This window comes from Lygodium microphyllum, chromosome 9 (assembly GCF_053477565.2).
Source record: "Lygodium microphyllum isolate KBCC chromosome 9, Lygodium_microphyllum_v1.1.10, whole genome shotgun sequence".
In the NCBI taxonomy this organism is placed as follows: domain Eukaryota; kingdom Viridiplantae; phylum Streptophyta; class Polypodiopsida; order Schizaeales; family Lygodiaceae; genus Lygodium; species Lygodium microphyllum.
The window spans coordinates 161,815,784-161,837,186 of NC_141143.1; the positions used below are offsets into that span (position 1 = coordinate 161,815,784).

Here is a 21,403-nt window from a genome sequence, read left to right on the forward strand (position 1 = left end):
TCTCTCTCTCTCTCTCTCTCTCTCTCTCTCTCTCTCTCTCTCTCTCTCTCTCTCTCTCTCTCTCTCTCTCTCTCTCTCTCTCTCTCTCTCTCTCTCTCTCACACACTGAAATGGTCACAAATGAGCTCTCCCTTGGCCTCTTGGCTCTTATACCCCTTCCCGGGTATGGTATTGGTGCCCCCAATCACTCACTTGCCGATCTTAGGCATCACAAGCGAAATTTTTGCCATTTTTTGTACGATTTTTGTCCTGTTTTGCCCTATTTTGCAACAGTAAACCCTACCCTTCTCTGGTGCGATTTCCTAATCCTAACCTACTCTAAATGAAACAAGAATTGAAAGCAAAACATTGAAATGATTTCTCCATGTTTTCTAATCATCAAACAAACAAAATAACCCAAAATACTTACTTGTTTTGAAGATCAAAAACACCCAAACTTCCTACCTATCTCAAGCTCCGTTTCGAAGATGAATCCCTTACTCTGATGCTCTATATGAAGTGCACAAGTGCTCAAGCTTGAATCTATTGGCCTCGGCAACGGAACCAAAATGTGGGAGCTTTCGCTCTACCACCAAGACCCACGGACCGCTTATTGTTTCAAGCATTCCAAGCAAGCTCTAATGGCTATCTCTCACCTAGCCGACGCACCGTCGATCCTACGAGTGTAGTGAGCTTACCTTCATGCCGATATGAGTTACCTCCTCTCTCTCACACGCCAGTAGCTCCATGATCCTAGATGCAAGCTTAAGCATCCTCAAGCCTCCTCCACCTCCAAGCTCCATCCTCCATAGCCGTGCGCGCAAGAAGAGAGAAGAGAAGAGAAGAAGAGAAGAGGAGATGGTGAAGAGCTTCACCCTCGTGATCCCTCACTCTCACACACTCACTCCCTCACACTCTCACACTCCCTCTCTCAAGAGCACACACAAGCGAGAAGATGAGACGGAGAGAAGAAGAAGAAGACTCTTGTTGCCATACACCAAAGAATGAGCTCTTATTCACTTTTTGAACTTTATATATACAAACCCTAAAATCCCATGGGCACCCATCCCTTTTTTACATGACCGGCCATTGTGGCAAGGTCCTTTTTTCCATTTCCCTCTTCTAGCCTTATGCCTCTAGCCTACACCTGGCACTCTTTTACAAGAGTTTTTCGAGTTTTTTGAGGCGCCTTTTCATTTAAAGTTGTGCTTTTTGCCCCGGTTCATCTTTAGAGACCACCTGCGTGTCTTTGCTCTTTTTCCATCTTCCTTTTGCTTTTTCCTTCATTTTTCCGCCATCTCGACTTGGGGTTAACAGAAGTCTCTACTACTATCAAACCTCAACCACCTGCTGGCCTTAAACCCTCTTATAAGCGGCGATCAATTCTAACCTTGGCTACAAACCTAGCTGAAAATATGGGGGACGACTTAGATGCTTGCCTAAGACGCTTAAATGCTACCTTCATGACATTGGCTGGAAGAGACCTATAGCAACAAAATTATGCACGCTCCCTTGCTCCTGGGAAGAGTCGAAATTCGTATTTGTAAAGGCTTTCAAAGTAGCTGAGGAGTTAATTGCAACTGAGATATCCAAAGAACAAGCAACCACATAGCGTCTCATTATGTCATATCACAGAATTGCAGTCATGGCCACAAACCAAGAAATTGCACGATTGCAATAGCTTGCCGACAACAAATCCTCCTTCTTGCAAAAATGGTACACTCTTCGATTGCAATGGGAACTAGAAGGATGCCAAATCATGACCAACACTGAGCAGCAACGCGCAATCAAGTCATTGGAATACAACCCAACATATGTAGCTCCAACTTCCTATAGGGTGTTGACTACCATTTGTAACCGACCCCTAGAAGAACACATTAAGGGACATCCTTATTTAGATCACATCCTCACCGAGGAAGAGTTGCACATCGCTATCCAAGTGGACTCTGGTGACATCTTGCTTGATGTCCTCGCTTATATTACGCATGTGGACATACACCCTTTAAACATGGACAGCTATGCTACTTTAGAATATAACCTAAATTTCTATGCTTGGCTCATGCGATAGTAAAGCACTAAGATTATGTGATGCAGGCCCTTCATCCTCTAAACCTTTAATCCTAGGAAGGATTCTTCTCAACTCAGAGGGGGGGAGGTAAGGTGAATCAAACCAAACACATAAGGAAAACAATGAAGGAAAAGCACACATGGGGGACCTCAATGATAGGATGAAATAACTTGTGATTGAGGAAATGTCAATAAAATTTGAAATCAATAAAGTACTTGGAGGAAAAAGTCTAATTTTGTACTACAAACATTTTAATCTGCCAAGCATGAAGTTTTTTCTTCCAACAAATGACTGTTTGGAAAAGCACTAATGGCAAACCATGGCTTATGACAAAAGCTGAAGATGTCGCAGCAAGATCGAGCCCATCACCTCTCCTTCATGGAAGAGGAAAGAGCAAAGTATAGCCTCTTCCTTGAGAACCGAGCATACATCCAACTCAGATTCAGGAGCATTCACAACACATCTTGAGTCCAAGGAGAGAGGAGGGCCCAAGCTCAAGCATTCAGGTATCTAAAGGCACGCCAACCACAACACAAAAAGGCAAGGGAAAAGCCCTTATCGATCCCATTCCGCCCCTCATGGTGCCTACCCCCGCAATGACAATGCCTACACATAGCACCCCAGTCATGGTCGACGCCACTTATCTTATGGCCTGGGTACAATATTTTGTCAACAAAGAGCTAGCTCATGAAAAGGGCACAAAATCCCTAACTGAAGGGTACAAGAGATCAGCAGGAGTAGCAGCATCAAGGAAAAAGATAGGGGCCTCCACGACTCCCATCCCCACAATTATGATGCCACCCACTAACTACAATGGCTATGTCGCAGAGCTCCTTTCTGAACTAGAGAAGGCCGAGGAAAAAAGAATAATGGTGGCTGAGTTGGAAGTTGAGAAAGAGTTAGTGGCGGCCTTTCAACTAGAAAAAACTCAGCATATCGCCACATACCAACAAAAAGAGATTAGTGAGCTAAAGGCCAAAGGCAAACCTCACCGCCAAGGAGGAAAAGGAGAAAACTTGAAGGCAGCAGCTCGAAGAAGAAAACCAGGAGTTGGTGGTGCTACAACTCGAATATAAAACCTTGATACTACAACACCAGGACCTGGAAGCTCAACTACAAAGAATCCAATCAAGCATGGAAGAGCTGGTTGAAAGAGAAGTAGAAAGGAAGCATGAACAAGAGGAGTATCACCAAGAGGTTGAAGACCTCCTAATCAGAGTATTACTAGAAATAGATGAGCAGGAGAGGCTGGAGAGAGAGATTGAACACTTGGAAAAAGAGAAGGAGGAGCTCACCCACAAGTGGAAAGAACAAGAGTCGATCATAACATCCCTAACAAGCAGGTAGGGGGAGAGCTCCAAGGAGATGATGAAGAGAGCCGAAGAGTGGGAAATCCACAATGAAGGGAGGGTGAGAACCCTGGTGTGCCACCTGGCTCAAATAGAGAAAGACAAAACACTTGCAGAAAGCAGAGCAGAGGCCGCCCAAGTGAGCTTCCAAACGTATCAACATGCCTTCATGAATACCCAACTGGACATCACCCAAGCAAAGGAGGGAGAATCCATAGAGGCCATGAAGAAGAAATTGGGAATGGCTCGTAGAGCTCTGAGAGCAAGCCTACAGATGTCGTCACAACCTAGGGGAGTTGTCCCAAGCCTGGAAGTGCAACACCACTATCTCCTATTGGCAGGCCTAACCTCACAAGAAGTGGATGCACTTGGATTCACCAAAGAAGAGCAGCAAGAGCCAAGGCAGGAGAGGGAGGTGGATATGAACTTTGAAATGGGACCACACGAGGAAGAGCTTGTCCCACCATGTCCTCCCCGTGGCTTGAAGAGTAACCACACACAAACACCTTCGAAGAAAGAAAGGTGGCACTAAGGGAAAGAAGAAAACAAATGGTAGAGGAAACAAGAAGAAAATGGAATGCCAAGGGAGTGATGGCACCCCAGGCACTTATCCCACCATGTGAGGTGCCCCAACAAGCTTCCACACCAACCTTGTAATCTAGGAGAGACAAGAAATGTCCAAGATCCCCTATGACTTTAACTTCCAATTCCCCACCACCTTGCATAGGGTTTTGCCCATCAAGGTGGTGGAGGAGGTGATTAACATCGAAGGCAAGCTCGGATAGAAATGGCTGGAGAAGAGAGAGCAAAATCCCACATTATGGGCCACTAAAGATGCCGAATTTTAGCAGAATAAAGTTTTTGAAGTGCCAAGGTCCGTACCTAGCTACGAATGCCAACTTACATGGAGAAGAAGGATCTATGACACCAACATGGAAACTTGGATGGCCTTTTACAACACTTAGCCCTTCGAACGGAATGACCCAACCTTTATGCCCTACCCTTGAAGGGTGGGAGTGGATTTTGACTCCAGTGTCCACAACCGCTATGATTTCCCAATAATTTATAATCCACATTGTACTACATATGAAGATGCCCTTGTCTTCACATCAGAAAATTTGTATGATACCCTAATCCACTTCACCAATGAATTCTCTTCATGCCCTGACTCCGCCTTTATTACTACTTGTAATTACCTTAGACTACTTAGGATACTTCTTAGGCAAGGCCCCACTCTGCAGGAGCGCGGCCTCCCAGTCCTCCATTTTGATCCTAACGCTATAGACAGTTGCACGATGGCTGAACTAATGATGCGAGCAGCTCTACTACCTTCATTTTGCTTAACTCTTCTATAGATATGAATGAAAGCCACTTCACCTGCTGCAATCATCCATTCCTTTCCACCACTACCCTTCAAGTTTACCTAAACCTCAAGGGGTATCTCCAAAGCCACCAATTCCTTAACAAATCTATTAAGCCCCCTTTTCCACCTCACTCCAATGACAAAGACTAACTTCTATCATGACTATATAACTTGTCCCAAAAAAAAAAGAGAAAAAGAAAAAGGAGGAGGAGGAGAAGGCGAGAGATAAGAAAATAAAAAAAGAAATCACACGTAGACACAGCAAGCTGCACATAAGTCACAGTCACTGCACCTAGGGGTTCTCAAGTTAGGTGCATCCGATGGCTTCGGTCGGCTAGCTTCGCCTTCCCTAACCCCCTAACCTATTCTGATTCTCCACTTCACGCTTAGGGCACATCAAGGGTATGACATACCTAAGGAGGTAACACTCACCTATGGTTAGACCTGTCACCTTAAGCTACATGCACCGCACCCCCCTTATGGCACAAACTGGGTCCTCAAGGGAGGGACGACACCCAGGCTTTTGACCCAACTCCCAGTCCCACTAGCACAAGCACAATGCACCACGCAGCAAAGCAAGCACATCCCTAAGTAGTGCACCTTATTTTCTTTTCAGGTACAAACAAGGCTCCAATCCTCCAACTTCGGAGACCCCATCATCCATGTAATGCGCTCTCGGCCTCCACTACCTTAATTAGGTGATCTATTTTTTCTCAAGACCAATTCCCATGAGACCCCATCATCATCGACTCACACGCCCACCCTTTCTCATCGAACCCTCATCAGCTCAAAACCGTAGGTATTCTCGAACTAGCACCTGCCTAAGAGAGGGGCCATCTTATTTGACAATGTTACCATGCAAGCACCACAAAGCAGGGGCAGACTGCAACAGTCCCAGTCAAAAAGTGAATGAAGAAGCTCATCTGGAACAATGCAAGAGAAGGCAACCATGGAGGGCCAAGGAAGGGACCGGTCCAACCCGATATTCAATTTTAAAGATGGAACCACCCACTAGCCTCTCTTCACACAAGAATCTGTCCAACACGATATTCAATTTTAAAGATGGATCCACCCACCAGTCTCTCTTCACACAAGGATCCGTCCAACACCATATTCAATTTCAAGGAAAATATTCCTCACGATCACCAACCAAGGAGGATCCACCCAACTCCAATTTTAGTCAAGGGTAGTCCCCATGGCCAACCTTAAGAAGCGGGTTTTCCTTAACACCATCATCAATTTCAAAGGCAAACCTCCACCACAACCAACTCCCTGGAGGGACTTACTCCAATACCATCTTTAATTCCAAACATAAATCCTTCCAACACATCCTCAACTAGGGCTTGTATACAAACTCAAAAAAGTCATCTAGCTACACCCATCCCACATTCCAACTACTACACATCAGTGCCATGGGATTGGTACTCATCTAGAAGGGGGGGTAATGTTAACCCTCAAATGAACAAGGTGGAAAATTCGGAAAACCTAAAGTAGAAGACAAGGCCAAGGCAAAAGTGAAACGGAAAACGAAGGTGCACCAAGAAAAATATGGAAACATAAGAAGTGTAAAAAAATCCTAAATCAAGGAGAAAGGCGTACAAGAAAAAACGCAAGTCAATACTTTTGTAAAAAAGTGCAAGGCGCACCATAATTTATTATAAGAGTGCCTCACCCGTGCAAATTATAAAGGTAGATGGATGATAGGAAGGAAGCTAGGAAGATAGGAGGACAGTGGAAAAAAGTACCTTGCCACAATGCATGGTCATGTAAAAGGGGGATGGGTGCCATGGGATTTTAGGGCATGTATATAAAGTTCAAAAAGTGAATGAGAGCTCATTCTTTGGTATGTAGCAAAGTTGACTCTTCTTCTTCTCTCCTTCTCTTCTCTTTCTTGCTTTCTTGTGAGTGCTTAAGGGAGGGAGTGTGAGTGAGTGAGGGAGTGAGTGTTTGAGGGTGAAGGATCTTGGAGGTGAATCCCTCCACCATCTCCTCTCTCCTTCTCTTCTCTTCTCTTCTCTCCTCTCCTCTCCTGCGCGGCTATGGAGAATGAATCTTGGAGGAAGAGGCTTGAGGATGCTTGAGCTTGCATCACGAATCGTGGAGCTGTTGGAGTGCTTAAGAGAGAAAGCAACTCAATCGGGCATCAAGGTAAGCTCACTACACTCGTAGAGAGGGATAGCGTATCGGCTATGTGAGAGGTAGCCATTAGTGCTCACTTGAAACGCTTGAAGAAATAAGCGGTCCATGGGTCTTGGCAGTTGAGCAAGAGAAACCTCAACACTATAGGTCCACAACGATTGGTGTGAACCAACTCAAGTGGGGTAGAAGTTCTCCTAGTGGCAACCTAGGGATATGGCTACCTATGTTGCTTGCCCCGCAAGCATCCAGGCACAAAATGTGAATGGAGGGAAATCAGAAAGTCCCTCCCACCATCTTCTTCCAGAAGCACATCGGATCACATCAAAGTGAAGATGACCATAATGAGCATGCCAAAGCAGCCCAAGCTTGTGGAAAGATGAAGCGGTCAAGGCTATGAGCATGTAAAGCCCACTATCTTGGGAGCCTGTCCAAAGAAGGGTACTTATAGAAGCATCCTCCATTGTCATTACATCCTATGTAAAGACCACATGGATACCAAGTTGTGATAGAGAACTTTGACCAAAGAAGAATGAATATTAGGCAATAAAGGAATAGTCCCCACTCCTTGAATGAGAGTGGTAGAGTTGTCATCAATGGTGGTTGTGCCACCTCTGGTACCTAGGTCTTAAAGCCAACCTTGTCTACAGGCCATTTGAGAAGAGGCCCCACTATCGACAAGCCAAGGCTTCTCACAAGTGGAAAAAGCAAGAGCTATATCCTCCTTGGAAAATACATGCACAAAGATAGAGTCTATCATCACCGATGTAGCCTTTGAATCCTTCAAATCCTTCTCCTTTGGCTTCAAATGGGGGTACTTTTGCTAACACTTCTCCTCAAGATGAGTGCCCTTCCCATAGTGTGGGCACTTGGGCTTCTTCTCCTTCTTGTTCTCTTGCTTCTTCTCCTTGTCCTGTGGCTTATTCTTCTTCCCTCCACTTGTATGTGTAGTAAATGCCTTGGTGGAGCCAGAACTATGGGCCCCAACCTCTCTAAGTCACTTGTCATGCTCCAAGACAAGAAATGAAAGGTTGTCCCACAAGAAACTGCCCAAAGATCAAAGCGTCAAGTATGTACTCTACCTTACATGACCATAACAAATAGTTTGAACCATCGAGTTTATCTTCTTTGGGTAATGAAGGTAAGATAGGCACCTGTATCAAAGATAGTAAGGATGGCATCTTCATTGAGGATAGAGCCTTCTGTGAAAGATGAATAGAAGGGGGACGAGTGTGAACAGGGAACTCCTCATGCTGATGACTATAATCACGATAATCACGTCTTTGTTTAGAAGAGTGTCTAGAAAGAAGCTCCTCCTTTGAGTCATCAAAGCTCATGAATTGGTAAGACATGTTCAAATCTGTAATCATCAGAAATTTGTGTTTGACAAAAAAAATAACTATTGTCTACCACCAGGAGGTTATGACCTTGTCCAAAAACTGTTACTTGCAATAGAAAGCTATCGCCAAGGTGGAGAAAGCTACTGCCTATAGAAATATGTTGATGCCTACCAGCAGGGAGTGAACACCAACAAAAATGTACATTTGCATTTTGGTCAAAATGCAAAGGTTGATGCGACATGATACAAGAAAGCTATTGCCTGGCTACCTAGGGGTGAATATGGGTAGTGGACCACCTATTCATGCTATAAACACAATAAATGTCGGTTGAGAATCTGCATTTTGGAAATCTGGGCTGCTTCTTTGCGATAAAAATCTACTATTTTGCAAGAAATCTCTAGTCCATGTCCTCACTTAGGCAATGATACCATGTGAGAGTGTGCGATGGAAGAGAAACACGAACACAGAGAGAAGCAAAAAATGAGAGAGAGAGAGAGAGAGAAAGAAAGAAAGAAAGTTGAAGATGAGGAAAGAATATTACACTTACTGAAGAAGAATATTGATACAATGATGATGGACTAATCAATCCCTGTACGCAACCCAAAACATCAGTGAGGGCACCGAATTACGTTGATGACAATGGCATCACTATGCATGGAAAGTCAGAGTCTATACCTGCAAAGGGAAGACTGAAGACTGAAGAGTATATGTGTTTGCCAAGTGGGAGGTGCATTTTATAAATAGCAGGAGCACCAAAAAATTAACTGAACTAATTCAAGAAAGGCCATAAATGTTGGTCTACTAGCATTAAATATTGATCACATAGAAAAAAATACTAGAAAAAATAGGAAATATCCTTTAAAAATTCCATATGGCAATGGCAATGTCTGGCAGGTATAGGCAAACTGTGGAAGGCAGCAGTAACTAGCCTAGAAATGTACACAAGAAGCTAGCAAAGAAAAAAATATACCTAAACTACCAAAGCTCATATGTCTCCGACAGACTCTGATAGAAGCTCATAACCAAGTCATGACAAACTAGCATGACTAACATAGGCAGGCTAACACTTCTATCTCATCCCCAAAATCAACACTCAACTTCACATTTTGCTCCAATGGCACTAAAAGAGGCTTATATGTTGTCATACTATACTTAGATAATATATCCATGCCATACTACCTTTGGGATAATCATATATCATCATCATATCCGATCACCTCAATACCAAGAAAGTATCTTAGCTCACCCAAATCCTTCATCTCAAACTTCTTTTTCAAAATGTCCTTGACTTCAGTAATCCCACTATCACTATCACCTGTAATAATCAAGTCATCCACATAGATGATTTTGATGACCATACCAGCATCTAACAAGATACTCTTCGATCTTGTTAGACCGTGCACTAGGTGCTTGCTTCAGCCCATAGAGCACCTTCTTTAACATGCACATATATGTGAGATGCTCAAAATCCTCATAGCCTGTTGGCTACTCCATTTGCATCTCTTCTTGCAATTTACCATGCAAAAAGGCTGTTGCTAAAGCAATCACACAAATAACAATTTTCATCCTGACAATTGAACTGAATATCTCTCTATAATTTATGCCATTTGTTTGAGCATAGCCTTATACCTGCTAATAGAACCATCCCCATCATGCTTAATTTTGTAAATCCACTTACATCCAATAGCTTTCTTACCCTTATGCAATGGTACTAGATTCCAAGTCTTGTTGGTCTCTAGTGAAACCATCTCATCATCCATTGCTGCATCATCCCAATGAGCATGACCAATGGCATCTTCAAAATAAGTGGGTTCAACATCCTCAACTATCTTTACTATATAATCATAATACTGAGTTGCATAACCTTCAAAACCAAATCTTTTAATAGGGTATCTAATCCTGCTGGACCTACATATCACTGGATCACTTATTAGAGCCTTTACATTACCATATGCTCTTTGTACACCTAGTGTCCTGATTGAAGGAATACTAAGCTCATCATCCAAACTCTTTGAACCAATGAAATCTCCATCAAACCCCAAATGACTAGTAGATGCATCATCACGAGCAAACACTTTCTTTTTCCCTTTGTCTTTACCTACAACACTAGTAGATGCACTTGAAGATGTGAGATTGCTCCTTAGTCTGGGAGACTAAGGGCTAACTCTAGATGTAGTACCAAATGATGTTTCTAGTCCACTAAGAATTCGTGATTCTTTCTTTTCTCCCTATGCATAATAATCATGATCATCATCATCATTTAATACATCACCACTAGATGCATATCAATTGCTCATCTAATTAAAAATAACATATTTGCTCACTTTTGACTCACATATGACAAGGTTATAATAGCAATACTCTTTCTACTCTAAAGAGTATCCAATGAAAACACATTTTTCTATCTTTGGTTCAAGCTTCTTTTGCAATTCATGTAGCACATAAATATATGCAATATAAATGAATACTTTCAAGTATAACACATCAGACTTATTTCTTGTAAAGCATTTTTCAGGGATCATCTCGTGAACTATAAGTGTGGGAGTTTTGTTCGTAATATAGACAACAGTATAAATAACTTCAAACTAGAAATACTTTGGCAAATCCTTTTCAACCATCAATGCTTGTGTAACTTTTGCAATATGCTTACTTTTTCTTTCTGCAACTCCATTTTGTTGTGGGGAGCATGCCTAGTAAATTGTCTCTTTATCCCATGAGACCTCAAGAAGTCATTGAACACATTAGAGAGATACTCGCCCCCTCTATCTAACATCAAGCACTTAATTTTCACACATATTTCTATTTCAACACTAGCCTTGAAAGTTTTAAAGTGCTCAAACACATAACTCTTTTCCTTCATGAAATACACCCATAATAAATGTGACAAAAATTTTGTTGCCACCAAGAGATATGTTCTATGTAGACTCCCAAATATCTGTATGTACAACATCGAATATATTCCTGCTCATATCTCTATCATGTAAAAACGATTATCTTGCTTGCTTACCAAACTAACATACTTCACACAGACTCTTTGTTTAACCATCATGCAAGAACAAGGGAACCTTTTCAGTATGTTAAATTGAGTGGCATGAATCATCACTCTCTACACATAACTTGGATTTTGTAAATCTTACATCTCTCCAAACCATCCAGCATGGTTGGTCATATGATTAGATTCACTTGAATCAGCATACCATACATCATCATGTATCCTCTTTCTTGTAACAACATTCATCATATGCTACATAACAAATAGGCACTCATTTTTGTCTTCATTCTGTCGTGAAGACAATACATATTTTTTTATTGTAATTTACCACTGTAAATATCTTCCTTCTTCGCATAATACCGAGCTGCAATATGGCATGTCTTGCCACAATAATTATAAACAATATCAAAATTTTTAAAACATCTATTCTACCATCCCCCCTTCCTCTAGAGCTCCCTCTGCCTCTAAAGTTTCCATAGCCTCCTTAAATCTATATTTGATCAAACTCATTATTTAACATGTTTTACTAGTTATTACTAACACATCCCATACCACAACCTCTTGAAGAGGATTTGCCACATCCCCTTCTTAAACTTAAGTAAAATTCTTGGACATGTTCACCACTTCTTTCAAACAATTCATCCTGAATGTTGATCTTTCATTAATCATGAGAAATACCAATTAATCAATATTTAAAAACGGCTTACGTACATTTACAAAACATCTTCAAGACTTCTCATTATTAAGACTACCCAAAGTAGATGAAACCAAATCATCAACATCAAGCATAGTATCAATAGCTACTAAGGCATCTGCAATGCTTCTCTCCTTCAAAATATATTCATTTACAAACATCTTTCTTTTCTTCAAGGTATTCAACTCTTGCTTGAGATGAATCTTCCATGCCTTTGTGTTTGTTGAAAATATATTCTCAAATATTATCTAAGTTGTATGTGAAGTTTTTATATTTTTTATAAGTCCCAACATAGTGTTATTAAATGACTATAGATAGCCAATATATTACCTTTTTATCTTTTACATTTTATTTTTTTCACACATTTAATTCTTCTGCAATTGTAGGATTACTTGGCTTTAACTCCTTTTTTTCACCTGAAACAAACTCACGGAGGCCTTTTTCAATAAAGATGTTTGACACACAAAACTTCCATGATAGGTAGTTGTTCTTATCCAACTCCTTAATGATGGAGTTTTTACTATTCTCTACCGTTATCACAAAATTGATACAAAACAAGTCTTCTACAACATTTTACAACAAGTATATAACAATACACTAAGTAATCTCTTTCACTAATGAGACTACTTAACAGTACATGTAATTTGCATGCTATTTGCATATAAAACTTATGTTTACTTCTTGGCAAACACCTCAGAACTTACAAATCCAAAATTTGTAACTTGTGCATCCACTTTTGATCAACACAATTGAAATCACATTATACTCCAAAACTGCAATTCTAAACCTTGCATGTCTAAAATAGAGTTCGAAACAGCCTCAAATGGCCAAAAAAGCAACATGTAATCCTAAAGGATAATTATATAACATACAATATTCTACTCACACATCAAATCTCGTAGCAATCTAAGATTCTTACCTTTTCCTACTTCTAATGTCTATAAGTATTATCTAAGAGAAAGAGTGAAAGAATGGGAGAGCTTCTTATCCATTGCTTGATTACTCAAATACTTGCTTCTTTTCCTTTACTTCAACCCTCAAAACCAATTACTCTCAATTGTGCAGCTCTAATACCATGTCAAAATCGTATGATGGAGAGACTTGCTTGAGCCATTGTGCCAAACACACACTATACACACAAGAGGAAGCTCACTCAAGAATACAAGAAGATAGATGAAGTCCAATACATTTTCCTGCTGGTTTTTTCTTCTTTCATATACAATACAATGTATATAGAGTATAGATAAGATACAACATAAAGGAATGTGGTCTAGTAAGTCAAACAGTACATAATTGATTATCCTAATCAATTGGTGCTATAACTATGTCAGCTATAGGTAGGTGCAAATAAACCAAATATAATAAGTGATAAATCCGTGGCCATGTAAGAGTCATAATGATCACCCAATGAACTAAGTGTAGACATATAGACCTATCTAACCAAGTGGTCCATCATCAATGTCCGCAATTGTTGAGCTTGCCATCTCAACAATCCACCCATACCAATCACCTCCTAGATCCATGACGATCTTTGGTGTCTTTGCATCTTCCTTTCTAGCTTGTTCTCTTCTCAAATTAGCAAGAAAATGTTGAATAAGTTCTTCTTACTCCTTAATTTTTTCTCCAAGCTTTCCATCTTTACGAAACAGAACTGCTCTAATGCCCCTTGAAACACTAGTCACAATCTATTGAGAATCAATATGATTTTTTATAGAGAATCACAAAGTAAAGAGTAAAAGAGAAATTCGTATTATAAAATAATGGAGACAAAGGAGCAACAACCGATTAGAATATATACTCCAACATGAAGCTCAAACCTCCCGACCTCCCCCCCCTCCCCAAAGCTTATATTATGTACATGAAATCTTACTCTCGTTCACAATCACGATCACAATCACAATCTCGATAGAAGTGTTAGAAATTTTTCATTTTTCATTTTCAAATGCTCAGATCTCTAAAATGGTGAGAAATTTGACTAAGCCTATGAGAGAACAAAATATTCTCCTCGATGGCCTCTTCAAACTCTATGAGAGAAACTGAGCAATAAATTAGCACTCAATATAATGATATCAAAACTACTAGGAAAGATCTACATTTGGGTGCCAATCAGGAAAAGTCTTGTCAAAAATTTGCCATCACGTATATCATGGCTCAACAAAAGTAATTTATAGTGGCCACTTCTACCTATGAAGCTAGGTATAACACAACTTCCAAATTAACTGTATGGGGCTCAAGTGACTCGTTGCTAACTTCAGTATTCACTTTTTCCTAGACAAGGGGGGGTATATATTGGTGGAAGTGGTTATTATTGGGGAGGGGATATGGAGAGGACATGGAGTGGACATGGAGTGGTGGTGGTCTTCCCCCCAACCACCACCTTGCATCTTTCATGGTGCTGTGGAGAGATAGTCTCACTCACGTTCGGGCCTTCCCGAAATTGTGATCTCATCGATGGCTCACCAATAGATCACAATCACTCCAATCACATCTAGGTGAGAAGAGAAAAGAAAATGTTTATGCCTCACGATCCATTCCATGTTCTGCATAATCATGATAAAGATCACAATCTAGGATGACTCCATGATCATGGTGCTTCTGATCCTTTTCCTTGCCCCTGAAATACATGTTCTTCCCTCGCGACTATTGTGTCATAGCCCAAGCAAAAGTCTTTGTGGAAGAGTCCACTTCACCACTTGTGGACTTGTCCTTCACTTTGGCTTTTTCAGCAACAGCTCACTAGGCTGTCCAGCCTTCCTATACTTCTCCAATCTCTCAAAGGTGGTAACCAATTGCATTGCCTCCTTTAAGGAAGTTGGATTTTGTGCCTCTACATCAATTAAAATATAGGTACGCAAGCTGTCCACAAACTTAAAACCGCCTCATCCTGAGAGAGAGAGAGAGAGAGAGAGAGAGAGAGAGAGAGAGTTATTAGGAATTTGGTGAATCACGTGAAGGATATATCCACATCCTCCTCGTGCTTCTGCTAAAAAAATTCCCTCTCTTCCTTTGCTGCAACTTGCAGTCCATTCGGAGTCAAGTGATAACCGAGCACATCTTGACCCAAGTGCTCACTACATGGCTCATCATATACGATTGCCACCAAAAAGCCATTTCATCCAAAGGACTCTTTTGTACATGAATGATCTTGAAACACTCCATTTTTTTTTACAAACACATGGACATTGTCCATCTGTTTCACCCTATTGTAGACAAGCTTCTTGTGTTGCTTGCCATAAAACTTTGGAATTGGTTAATTTCTTTGCCAATGTCACGTGTTCTTTTACCATGAGGAAGATTCAGAGACCCATTGAACATTTAGGGTGGGCCCCCTGATTGGCAGTGAAGGAATACTAGGATACATACAGTTGGCCCAACCCTTCCCCTTGCAAAGAGAGTGAAACATGTGAAAGAGTAGGCAAACACTCCTGGTCCAATCCTCCACACATGCCAGGGGAGAAATTCTCCTTAATCATGCTAGATCATCTTGTAAATAACTACCGTCAACTAATTACGATCACCACATTATGATCCACTAATCCTCCATGAGTCTCAGATGATGATAATCCACTGGTGCTGACCCTCTCGCTACTAGGTGGTCTGGTATCCAGATGAATGCTTGCTGCACTGGATTACTCATTCACTGAATCTGAAACCACCACTGCTTTAGTCAATCTAAGCCTTGCTCCATGCATCACCCTGTACTGGTGACCTCCCCTTGAAGCTGAGAGGTAATCGATCAGGAAGAATTCAACTAGCTTTTAAGAACAGTGAGCTTCTGGTGACGAGATATCATCTCCAAGAATCTCACCCCCACTGCCACACTTCTACTGGCATTCTGAACCCTTCATACAAAAGTTCCATTGTCAATCCCTCTAACTTGCTATAGAGGAGAATTATAAATTTGGAATCCTCGGACTCCAATCACTCTTTGCCTGAACATTGCGAGTTGGCTTGGATACCAACTGTAGGACACTAGGTCCTAAATGCACAACTCACAAAAAAAATAAGAGACCCCAAAAGAGGAAACAATCCTTGAATCTTTTGGTACAACGGTACTGGGTAAATGTACAAGGTATAGCTCCGACAGCCCAAGCCATGCACTATCCAGCACACTTCTACACTTCGTGTCTGCAGAGCATGCCCTCATCCAGTCCAAGACATTGTCAACCAGTCTCAATGTTGTACAGCCATGTACACTCCAATCACACTCCTCAAATCACTCACTCACACTATGCCCTCTCCTGCACTTGCAATCTTGCCAATGACTTGCCCGGAGAAGATCACAATCACTCCAATCACAACTTGCTGAGGAGAAGAGAGGAGAAGACAATGCTCTCTCACAATCCATAGGATGATCTCCACCACAATCATAATGAAGATCACAATTCGTGATGATTCCACAATCATTCTTGCCTCAGAATGATTTCCCAAGTCCCATGATCTGCCATTGCCATGAGTAGGCCTCACAAGTCCAACCACGATCTCCACCAGGATCATAATGAAGATCACAGTTTGTGATGATTCCACAATCCTTCTCGCCTCAGAATGACTTCCTGAGTCCCATGATCTGCCATTGCCACGCGTAGGCCTCGCAAGTCTGACCGTTGAATCAAACAGGTCAACCTCCACCTTAATGGGTGCCACGCAATCAAGACTTCAGTAATGCTTTTGCTGCTGGACACACAAGAACACAACTGCTAGCAACATCACAACTTCATGACTTGCTGTTGACTGACTTGTTGCCATCATGATCTTGATGTGATTGTACAAGTGATCCTCCTGCCCCACCAGCAGTCCATGTCACTAGGTGCGGCACAAAGGAGGACTGACTGTGTTCCAGTGACAAGAGCCCAGACTTAAACAAACACACCATGTGAACATAGGAGTTCAACCCAAGTGATGCACCTAGCAAGACTTGAACCCACAACCTCAAGATTGCCCAAATATCAACCACTAGACAATCACCTTTGGGACTTACGAGTGTTTCCTTTATCTGAAAACTACCAGAAATAATGCATGCACATTGTCACACTGTTTGCAGCTGTAGCAATCCTTATGATGCATTCATCTCAAGACCAGACCCAACTCTGGTGTATATCCAACTTCCTTCAAACATAAGCATAAGTTTTTTGTAGCCTTAGTAATTTCCTCACTCCCATTGCTACCCACTGCAAATTCATAGAGCTTCCTGTCTATCTGCACTGAAGCAATAGCAGGCTTTTTCCTTGCCCCTAAAGTTCTCCTCAGGCTTTCAATCCTATTTGCATCATCCCACCTGCCAGTGCTTCCATAGATGTTAGCCATGAGCACGTAAGGAGAGGCTTCTTCTATGTTCATCTGGACAAGATGTTGAAAGCACTTTAGCCCCAGTACCACATCTGTATGTGCTCTACAGGCATCAAGCAAAATTGTCCATGTTTCTTTTGATGGATAAATTTGCATCATCTGTAGAAGTCTCTCTGCCTCCTTGATGTATCCTGATCGAGCAAAAAGATCAGTGATACAAGCATAGTGATCCAAACTTGGGTCTATTTCCTGCTCTTTCATCATTTGGAAAAATTCTTGGCCTTTGACAACAAGGTTTGCACGGCTGCATGTGACAAGAAGACATCTGAATGCAGCAGCATCTGGCCTTACACTTTGTTCTTGCATTTCTTCAAAGACCTGCAAAGCATTATTAATCTTATCAATCTGACCATATCCTTTGATCATTGCAGTCCATGATACCACATCCCGCACTGGTAGCTCATCAAATGCTTTCTGTGCTTCAGAAGGTGAACAACACTCTCCATACATAGCAACTAATGTGCTGCCTACAGCATGTTCTTTCTCAAAACCATATTTTGTTATCTGTGTGTGCATTTCAAAACCTGTGTCTAAAGCTTTTAGGCTGCTACATGCTTTTAAAGCACTAAGAAATGTGACAGCATCTGGAGACAAACCCTCCAGCAGCATCTGTTCAAAACATCTCAGTGCTTCTCCACCACATTTATGTTCAGCAAATGCTTCGATAAGTGCACTCCATGAAGCAGCACTGTGAAATGGCAGACTGTCAAATACTTCCTGTGCTTCTACTAGCGCACCACATCTTCCAAACATGTCCACCAAACTACTAGCAACAAACATGTCTTTGTCCAGTTTCCTTCTAGAAATCTCTAAACGGAGGCGGCAACCTCTTTCTACAGCTCCTGTGCTGCCACAAGCTATCAAGATGCAAACAAATGTGACGGCATCTGGGTCTACGCCATGCTGCTGCATTCTGTCAAAAGTGTCCAAAGCTTCATGACCAAGCCCATGATCAGTGCAGCCTGCAATTAGCACATTCCATGATATTACATCTTTGACAGGAAGCTTCTCAAACACTTCTCGTGCTTCCATAAACGAGCCACATTTACAGAACATGTCAATCAAAGTGTTTCCAATTGAAAGATCTGTTTCTAGTCCCTTCGTGGCAATTTCAGCATGTGTTTCTCTGCCTACTTCAATAAAACCCATGCTTGCACAAGCTTTTAGTATGCAAACATATGTAACAGCATTTGGAGAGATGCCATCCTGCTGCATCTGTACAAACTGGCTTAAAGCTTCCTTGTCAAACCCATGTTCAGCATATCCAGCAATGGACGCAGTCCATGAGACTACATCTCTGACTGCCAGATCATTAAACACTTTCTGTGCTTCTGCAAGCAAACCACATTTCCCAAACATATCAATCAAGGTGTTCCCCACACACAAATCTCTGTCCAGTCCTATTTTGTAAAGTTGAGAATGTATTTCTTTACCTTGTTCTATTGCCCCAATCATGCCACAAGCTTTCAAGCTGCATACATAAGCAGCAGGATCTGGACGCAAACCCTCAAGTTGCATCTGATTAAAACAAGTTAGTGCTTCCTCAGCAAGGCCTTGTTCAAGATATCCTGCAATTAGTGCACTCCATGCAACAACATCTCGATCTGTTAGCTTGTTAAAAATGTCATGTGCTTCTATAAGGGAGCCAGCTTTGCTGAACAAATCGACCAAAGCAGTGCCAACAGAAGGATCATTCTCCAACCCCCTGTTGACAATGTCAGAGTGCAAATGGCAGCCTCTTTCTAAATCTCCAATTCTGTTACAGGCCTTCAAGCAACACAGATAAATGACAAGGTCAGGGGACAAGCCCTCTAACTGCATCAAGTCAAGACAACTCAGTGTTTCCTTGGCAGGCCCATGTTCGGAGTACCCTGAAATTAATGCACTATAGGAGACTACATTATGCACTGGCAGTTTGTCAAAAATCTCCCTTGCCTCCACAAGAGAGCCACACTTGACAAACATGTCTACTAAACTATTTCCTACACAAGGGTTCTTTTGGAGCCCTTTGTTGGAGATTTGGGAGCATATTTCTCGACCTTTTTCTATGGAACCCAGAATAGCACAAGCTTTCAAGGCGGAAACATATGTAGCAGGATCAGGTGAAACACCCTCTACCTGCATTAATTCAAAGCCCTTCAGTGCTTCATCTCCAAATCCATGTGCCACATATCCTGCAATCATTGCACTCCAAGAGTATACATCCCGAGACAGTGAGTTGTCAAGTACTCCAAGTGCCTCAACCTGTGAGCCACACTTAACAAACATTCCTACCAAACTGCTTGTCATAAAAGGCTCTCTTTCAAGCCCCTTTCTTGCAATCTCTGTGCGAAGCTTCTGCCCTTTTTCAAGGGCTCCTATGCTGCCACAAGCTTTTAGGGCACATATGTATGTGAGACAATCTGGAGAAACGCCTTCCATCTGCATCTGCTCCATGCGGATCAACACTTCATTACTAAGTTCATGTTCTGTTAATCCTGTGATAAAAGCATTCCATGCAACCAAATTTCGAACTGGTAACATCTCAAATACTTCTTGTGCATCTGCATGTAAACCACACCTTCCAAACATAGACACCAAAGCACTCCCCACGTATAGATCATGTTCTAGTCCCCTTTTAATGATAGTGGTATGCACTTCTCTGCCCTTGTCCACCATGTTCATGATTCCACAAGCTTTCAAAATGGAGATGTATGTGACACAATCTGGAATTAAGACACCTAGTTGCTGCATTTGATCAAAATTGCTGACAGCAAGATAACCACCTCCATGCTCAGCATGAGAAGTGATCAGAGCATTCCATGCCACCAGATCTTGGACTGAAAGTCTGTTGAACATGTCCTCTGCTTCTGCAAGTGAGGCACATTTACCATACATATCAACCAATGTATTTCCAACAAGATGGTCTTTTTCAAACCCTATCTTGACAAGTTCAGCATGTATTGTTTGCCCTCCTTCTATGGCCTGAAGCATACCACAAGCCTTCAAGCTACAGGTGAATGTGATAGTGTTGGGAGATGTGCACTCTGCTTTCATCTGAGAAAAACATTTCAGTGTCTCGTCTGCCATCTTGTTCTCGAGATAGCATGTTAATAGTGCATTCCATAAGACAACATTCCGATCAGATATCTTGTTGAACACATCCAATGCATCTGCTGGGAAACCACATTTTCCAAACATAGATATAAGCATACTGCTTACAAAAGAATCCTTTACCATGTCTGTGTTTATAACTTCGGCATGGACATGCCTGCCAAGATGAACGTCTTTCAACCTCACACAAGCTTTCAGGAGGGCTACAAAAGTGTATTTGTCGGCCTGTATGCACTCCCTTCGCATCTTCTGGTACAGATTGAATGCATGCTCTACTTGGCCACTTTCGACACAGGCCAAGATGTGACGATTCCACGAATTCGGTCTCTGATGCAGCAATTTGCTGGGGTGTTCGTCCACAGGCGATGCAGCAAAATCCCCTGAAAGTCTATGAGCGTCCAGCTCATGGCTGCACACGGTTGTATGCAATCGCTTGCCATGTGTCAGCCCTATCACCATTCTGCAGTTCTGCACGATGTGTAGAGAGTGACGCATGGCTGCTGGTTTGGGGCAGTCACCACCCTAGAGAAGAGGCTGCCGCCTCCAAATATGGCAACATCCATGGCTGTGCGGGGTGAATCATTATCACTGTGCTGTTTCAAAACCATGGAGGCGGAGCAAGTGCAGGTGCGGCTCCCCCCGCCGTATGCGCGGGGGGAGCCGCCACAGCCAGCCGGGAGGATAGGCGTCTCAACAGAGTCACATACGTGAGTCGTGCGACATGAATGACCACCAGTGTCGTCATTCTGTCGTAGCAACAATACGTCTTTTTTTTTTTTTCGAAAGGACCCTAAGAGGTGTACAACACGTAAGCTTTATAAGTATAGGAACCAGTAGCAGTGAGGGTTGGCGCTCCCCCTCTAACACCGTGGTCACACTCCTGGGGCTGGGGGGGGGGGGGGGGGGGGGGGGGGGAGTGGTATTATATTAACTCCTGTCTCCCCTTGCTAGAATTCTCTCAATACGGAGTTTTAACTTGGTGTTAGGAGGGTTAAGTGCCTCACTCTGCTCTGATTGGTTGCTACTCTACAACAAGTTGTCAA

General features: G+C 42.1%; 1 protein-coding gene across 1 annotated transcript; it reads right to left on the reverse strand.

The window, feature by feature from the left end:
- Positions 1-13,962: 13,962 nt before the first annotated feature.
- LOC148031810 (pentatricopeptide repeat-containing protein At3g09040, mitochondrial-like) lies at positions 13,963-21,128 on the reverse strand. The gene is made up of 2 exons (XM_087685482.1): positions 18,701-21,128; positions 13,963-18,598 (listed from the first exon to the last, which is right to left on the reverse strand). Exons 1-2 carry the CDS (start codon positions 20,853-20,855, stop codon positions 16,986-16,988), a joined length of 3,768 nt encoding a protein of 1,255 aa, XP_087541608.1. The 5' UTR covers positions 20,856-21,128; the 3' UTR covers positions 13,963-16,985.
- Positions 21,129-21,403: the final 275 nt, after the last annotated feature.